The sequence below is a fragment of the Ailuropoda melanoleuca genome, chromosome 11 (genome assembly GCF_002007445.2).
Source record: "Ailuropoda melanoleuca isolate Jingjing chromosome 11, ASM200744v2, whole genome shotgun sequence".
Taxonomy (NCBI): Eukaryota; Metazoa; Chordata; class Mammalia; order Carnivora; family Ursidae; genus Ailuropoda; species Ailuropoda melanoleuca.
This window is the reverse complement of record NC_048228.1, coordinates 109733842-109740438: the sequence shown is the minus strand read 5'-3', so window position 1 is coordinate 109740438 and position 6597 is coordinate 109733842. Positions and strand designations below refer to the sequence as shown.

General features: G+C 62.9%; 1 protein-coding gene across 1 annotated transcript; it reads right to left on the bottom strand.

Moving 5' to 3' along the window:
• Window positions 1-819: 819 nt before the first annotated feature.
• LOC117804316 lies at window positions 820-5558 on the bottom strand. The gene is made up of 2 exons (XM_034670934.1): window positions 3113-5558; window positions 820-1930 (listed from the first exon to the last, which is right to left on the bottom strand). Exons 1-2 carry the CDS (start codon window positions 3746-3748, stop codon window positions 1472-1474), a joined length of 1095 nt encoding a protein of 364 aa, XP_034526825.1. The 5' UTR covers window positions 3749-5558; the 3' UTR covers window positions 820-1471.
• Between the last annotated feature and the right edge of the window lie 1039 nt (window positions 5559-6597).

The window sequence follows — 6597 nt, the reverse complement described above, 5'->3', positions numbered from 1 at the left end:
AGGTATCCTTCCTCATGCGAGGAGGTGATGGAGAGCAAGAGGCAGGTCCTGGGTCAGGGCCAGTGCTACCGGGTCCAGCCACCCTGGGGCAGCCCCCGTCGAGACCCCGGGCTACTGGGGGGCAGCCAAGCACTTGGCAGCCTCAAGGCCCGAGGGTCGGCAGGTGCGTCCACACCGCCCCCCTCGGCACCGCCTCCTCGCCCGCCCCAGGGAGGGAAGCTGGCGGCGTGGCCGAGGGCTGGCACCTGCAGCCAGGCTGGGCGGGGATCACGCCGAGGCTGGGGGAGCCACACCGCCCCTCCCGGGGCTCTCTGCAGCGTGGGCGAGCCCGGGCCCCCGGGCTGCCCCTCAACACCCCACCCCGCGCCCCAGCCTGGCTCCCCCGTGCTAGATCAATAGCTTTGGAAATCTGAAAAGAGCCCAAACAAAGAAGTAGGCTTGTAAGTACCCAGCTTGTATCAGCTGATAAATGGGCCCCTCTTTAGGGGACTTATCTCTTTAGGGCTCGCGGGATGAGGGATGGCGTCATTTGTCCTGTTGGCTCGTCTGGACCAGCCGAGCCGGATCTATTTAAAAGATAGTGTGATACTGTCGACAGCAATAGACAGGGTAATTGCAGAGCGACTGCCGGGGTATAAATTACACGGCTCTAAGTGGCGGAGTGGCCACAGGAGAGTGGAGAAATTCCTGACAATTTACTTGTCCCTCTGCCCCGCCGCCTGCTTATCACGGACCAGCAGAAGAGACGCACTCCGGGTGAAAAAATTAAGTATTGATCAAATTAACAGTTTTTACTGATCTTTTTAAGGGAGAAAAGGAGCACAACAATTAAATTGAGAACACGAACGACGGGGCGGGATAGCTCCTGACCCCAACATGGCCAAGTCGGTGACACCAACGAGCCGGAGATACAGTCCCTGCAGGGCCGCCCTCCACACCGATGTACGGACGGCAATGGCACGGTCCTGCCACAGCTGCGGGGTGAGGGCGGCCAGGGGAGGGCCCTGCCGCAGGAGGGGGTCCACGGGGACCCCACATGTCTCCCCAGGGTCCCTTGAGCCAGATCCTGAGCCCCTCCCAGGCGGGGCCCCTGGTGAAGGAGCGGGCAGCTGGGGACCCAGTGGGGGCCCTGCCTCCCAGGGCTCTCGCTACAAGGCTACAGAGGTGGCAGGCAGACGAACACCGCAGGTTACAACACACAGCACAGCCTGGAGGGCTTCCTGGAGGCAGAGGCGGGCCGCCCATCCAGAGGGGCAGACAGATGATGTGGGCGGTGAGGGAAGGAGAGAGGGGCCCAGCACATGGCAGGGCTGGGTGCAGCAGCCCTTGGGGGGCCCTGGGGAGGCCGTCGTGAGTCAGGGGCTGACGGCACCACCTGCCAGGGTGAGTGGGGACCATCATCACAACAGTGATTATTTTGGGTCCTTTCCTCTTCCTCCTCAAACTTCCAGAGACGTGGCCCTATGATGTCTCAGTCCTGACCCGTGTGTAAGGTCCAGAGGGTCACGCCTCCTTCTCCCGTGAGCACGGAGGTGTCAAGCAGAAGCTGCTTCCTCCCCACCAGCCCCAGGTGAGGGCGATGCCACCGGACCACCGGCCGCACCCTCCGGGGAGAAGGGCTTGTCCCCAAGGAAAGCTGGCTGGGGCGGGCATGCCGGCAGAGCCACGGAACCCAGAACAGGGGTCGGAGGGCAGGACACATGGACCCCTGGGGGCCACAGAGACAGGGGAAGGCACCAGCTGCCAAAGGGACAGAAACAGGGCTCCTTTCCTTGCTGAAGGCTGAGGAAGGGACGTGCAGGGCAGCAGGCCTCCTGTGCCCGGGGTGGGGACCATGAGTCTGTCCCTCCTCTGGTCGGTCAGCCCGGAAACTCCCTCCACACGACGACCACCATGCAGCTGCCCCTCCCTGGGGCCTTTGGAACGATGGCTGTTGGGCAGGGGAGGGAACCACCAGGCTGCTCAGAACCCACCCAACCCAGTCGGACCAGGAAGGAGCCCAAAGGCCTCGGCGGGGCCCATCCAGGATCCACTCAGGCCCTTTGTCTCCTCTCCTTGACTCATCACGGGACAGCCCCAACCCCGCAGCCTGGCCCCCCTCCTGGCCTCCAGATGCTGACTGGGGGCCTCACAACAGTGGGTGTGGCTCCAGGGTCACCATCAGGCCAGACTGAGCCTGGGGCCCACCGGGAGACAAAAGAAGATAGCTGTCCTGTCCTGGTCCTGTCCCTGCTGATGTGGGGTCCCTGCTCCCGGGAGACCCCAGGGCCACCCCAGGCTGCACTGCAGAAGCACCCCTGGGCGACGGGGTGAGGCCGTGGCTCAGCCCACAGCGGCAGGGCTGGAGGGGCCTCACCTGCCACGCAGCTCCCCCCGCCACTGCATGCACGCTGTGGCCAGCCCCTTCGTGCTCCACACATTCCCACCGTGCGTCCCCACTAAGGGGAGGCCGTGTGGGGCTGAGCCCTCCCCACGTCGCGTGCCCCAGGCCAGCCGCTCCCCCAGCTGGTCGCCTCCCCTTCTCTGGGCGGCCCGCAATGCCTCCGGGAAAGGGGTCGGGAGCCCCCAGCACACAGGCGGAGGCAGACGCCAGTGGGGGCAGGCGCGGGGCCCCAAAGTCCCTTCCCTGTGGACCACGGTGGTCTCCCCCAGAGCCCGTGGGTCTATCCACCACCGTGGAGTGTGACACAGCGGCCAAGCAGGAGCTCCCCCTCCCTGGGGTGCGCACCCCCGGCTCAGGGGCCTGCGAGCTGGCAAGTGGGGCGCCCCGGGCAGGCCGGCGCTCTCCGTCTGCATCACTCCATGTTCCGTTCTCACTACTGCTGGGGTAGGACAACTTGCTTCTTGCTTCCTACAACTAGCTTTCAATTAACTTTTCATTTTGAGAAAATTGTAGATTTGCATGACATTGTAAGAAACCATACAAAGGGATCGAATGTACCCTTTGCCCACTGATCCCTGAAACTACCGATCACAAGGCAGACGCTGACACGGACAGGACGGAGACGCGGAGGGCCCCGCAGGGTCCCTGGTGGTCACGGGGCCCGCCCCTTGGCCTGCAGCTGCTGGGCTGTCCGCAGGCAGCCACGCGGATGGAATCCCGCAGACACACCTTCGGGACTGGCTTTTGCTGCCGGATCTGATCCTCGGGAGATCGGCCAAGCGCGGGCCAGGCTCGCCCCCTCCCGCTGGGTGGCGACAGGGGTGCAGACGCCCACCGCGCACTTTGCTGTCGCTCACTGAAGGACGTCGATCTGCTCCCGGCTTTGCAGCCACAGGGCTTCCGAAATAACGCTCCTTCCTGACAGACACGGCTCTCAGAGGCCCTACAGGCCGGTGCTAGGAGCCACGCCTGGCCAGCCCTCTGCCCTCCGCAGGGGTCCCACCACTGCCCCAGGGGTGGAGGGCCTTCCAGACCCCAATCCAGCCTCGGCTGAACCCGGCTGGCGGCAGTGAGGCTGACCCCGCAGACCGGGCCAGCGTCCTTGGCCAGCACCGCCCCCCCGCCGTGCCGCACCACTGCCAGCACCGGCACACAGGACGGGCTCCCTCCCCGGGGTCCGGCCCTCCTGTGCGGGGGACCACCCGATGCTGACCGCCAGGCCCCACGAAACATCTGCCCGCCCGGCTGGCCTGCCCTGACCCCACCCCTCCCGCAGACCTGACCGCACACAGACCGCGCCATGCCTTCCACCGCGGGGCAGGTCAGGGGACGCGGCAGAAGCGGCCAAACCTCCTTGGGAGCCATCAGCCCTCCAGGACCTCTGCTCCCACTGCCCTGTCAGGCGAGACCCCCACGCACCCCCTCAAGGCTTCAGAGGTGACAGGGGGCTCTATGCGCTGGTCGTCCCCAAAAACGATGAGGGCCTTGGTGAAAGGGGAAACCACCGCCAGCCCCATAGCCTGGACCCTCGGAGCTCAGGCCATGGGGTGAGGAGGGGGAGCGAAGGGCTCCACGTGGGCTCTGGGACAAACCGCACGGAGACCGTCATTCTGCGCCCACAGGCGGCAGCAGGAAGGGGACACCCAGAGGCAGCCACATTCGAGAAATCTGGGGGCAGACTCCAAACACAGCCCTCCCCACAGGCTTCACCAGCGCAGGGGCGCAGCCGCGGGCAGAACTCCCTCTCATGCCCGGCTGCTCCGATCTCCCGTCCTCAGATCTGAGGCTGGTCTGGAGCGAGGCGACCCCAAACCACGAGGGTGAGAACAAAACTGGAAAAATGCACAGAGAGAGGGGAGGGGGGCAGGCGTGGAAGGCGCCCTCGCGGGCAGCACGTTTCCTGGAGACAATTTTTAAGCGTGAAGAATTACCGCTGCCGGATCCTTCTGGAAGGCCCCTTCCTGCACGGGGGACTTTTCTCTGCATAGTAATGTGTCTCTAAAAAAACAAGAACTACTGATATATGTTACAAGAAGTGTATCTCTTTCACCGAGACAGAACATTTTAATTCCCCGACACCTTTTAGTGATTGCTTCAATTTCCGAAGATTTTGATAAAATCGTGCGGTTTAAGAGACTCGGGAAGGAGCGCCCGGCGCGGGCAGAGCGTAATGAAATGCTCCTGCTTCGCAGTCTTCATTTGACACAGCCCAGCTCGGGGGCTAATAAACGCCGCGTGATAAATGTTGGAGCCACGATTGTAAAAATATACTTGTAATTGAGTTAATATGCCTTAAAATACTGCCCATCAGTTACCTTTCTTTCTCCTCTCTGTGGCGTGCGCAGGGGTGCGTGTGGGCAAGGCGCTGCCTCTCCGTCCCACCCCTGTCCTGTTTCCCTCCTGCTTCCCTCCACCCCTTCCCTGCCTGGCAGACACTCCAACGCTGTGACGAGATCTGGGGACGCTGCAGGGCAGAGGTGCGCCCCAAGCCATGCCGAGCACTTGGTAGGACACGTGGGCCGGGAGTCCTCAGGTGGGAGAACGGGGCGCTCTCCCCATGACCCCGAGGCGTGCGTAAGTGTCTCACTCCCTGGAGGCGGAGTGGCCCTGCTCGTGGGCTGTGGGGTCTCAGGAGAGGGCCTCCTTCACCCAGCCCTGACTCTGGGGCCAGGCAGAGGCGGGTCCGGGCAGAGATCGCCAAGGTGCTGGGGAGGCAGGAGGGGCAGGTGGGGCTGCGAGCAAGGGGCCTTTCCTCTCTGCTCTGAGGGGCAGCCCAGGCAGGAGCAAGGCCATGTGCCTGGGAGGACTGGGCTCTGCCCCAGAGCAGGGGTTAAGGGAGAGACACTGAAGCTGAATTGAGGGGCTCAGATGGGACCCCAGGATGGACCCCAGTGGCCCTGTCATGGGACCACCAGGTGCAGCCCAGCCCTTCCACCTCCCTTGTCACCTGTTCCTACAGGCACAGGTGGACTCATGAGACAGCACTGTGTTTCCACAGTAGCTGAGACCCTAAAACTCGCCCTCTGGATTCCCAATGTCCACACCATGGCCTGGCCCCAGCAGTGTCCTATGCATGTTTGTGGACTCCCTGATCAGATGGATGGATGGACAGATGGATGGGCGGCTAGTGGATGATGGAAGGAGGGAAAAAGGAATGGCGGGGGAATGAATGGCATATGGGTGGATGGAAGGATGGATGGACAGATGGATGGATGAACAGATGGATTGATGGAAGGATGGACAGTTGGGTGGATGGAGGATGGATGGATAGATGGGTGGATAGACTGATAGATGTACAGATGGACGGACTGATAGATGGAAAGAGGGAAGAAGGAATGGTGGGGGGTGGGTAGACAGATATTTGGGTGGGTGGGTGGGTGGTGATGGTGGAGGGAAGGATGATGGGTGCCTGTCTTGCAGGGCTATGAGGCACCTAGGGCCAACCTGGAGCCAAGGGTGAGGTTGGGAGCCTCTTTGTGGAGGCTAGAGCGTTTGGGGGGCCTTGACTCAGACCAGAAGGGGCTCTCCCCCTGCCCCCAGCAGCCCAGCCCCTGCAGCCAACACTCATAGCTCACTCCCTCCTTGTTCCCGCTCTGGTCTTGCTCCCAGCTGATCCCCTGTCCCCCAGTCCCCGAGGAAGCAGACATGGGAGCTCCAAGATGGCGTAGAGACTGGCAAGGACCGACTCAGGCACCCAAGGGGACCAGAGGCTCAGAGCCAGCATGGTGGGGAAGGAGCCCCCGGCTAGTGGAACCGGCAGAGAGGAAGGACCACGGCTCCCATGGCAGAGATGAGGGGGCTGGGAGTGGTTAGCAGAGCCAGACCCTGCGGTCTCAGCTCGACCCCGGCCCCACGAAGGCATTTGGAATGTTCTGGAAGCTTCACCCCTGAGGGATGGGAGCCCACTGCCTGGACTGTCCCCTGGGCCACAGATGAGAACACATGACCCGCACGTTGTTTGGCCCATTTCACAGACAAGGAGGCGAGGCCAAGTGAGTGAACGGTGTGGTGAGGGCCGGGCAGGGCAGGCCCGTGGAGACGCCAGGCTTTCCCGGCACCCGAATGTTCTGAATAAAAACTACTCCTGCAAACGGCAGGACGCGTTTAAAAAGGACGACTCTGGCCTCGGCCCGGGTGGCCTGGGGCCCACCGCCCCCTATAAGAACCAGAGCGTGGCACGCAGCTTAGCCTGGCCATGGGGCCATGCTCCTTCC

Excerpts from the sequence above, each read along its gene's own strand:
- LOC117804316 (XM_034670934.1), bottom strand. The coding sequence starts at position 3,748 with ATGGCTCCCAAGGAGGTTTGGCCGCTTCTGCCGCGTCCCCTGACCTGC. Across the intron at positions 1,931-3,112 it reads AGCAAAAGCCAGTCCCGAAG|CCATCGTTCCAAAGGCCCCA; the intron begins GTGTGTCTGCGG and ends CCTGCCCAACAG.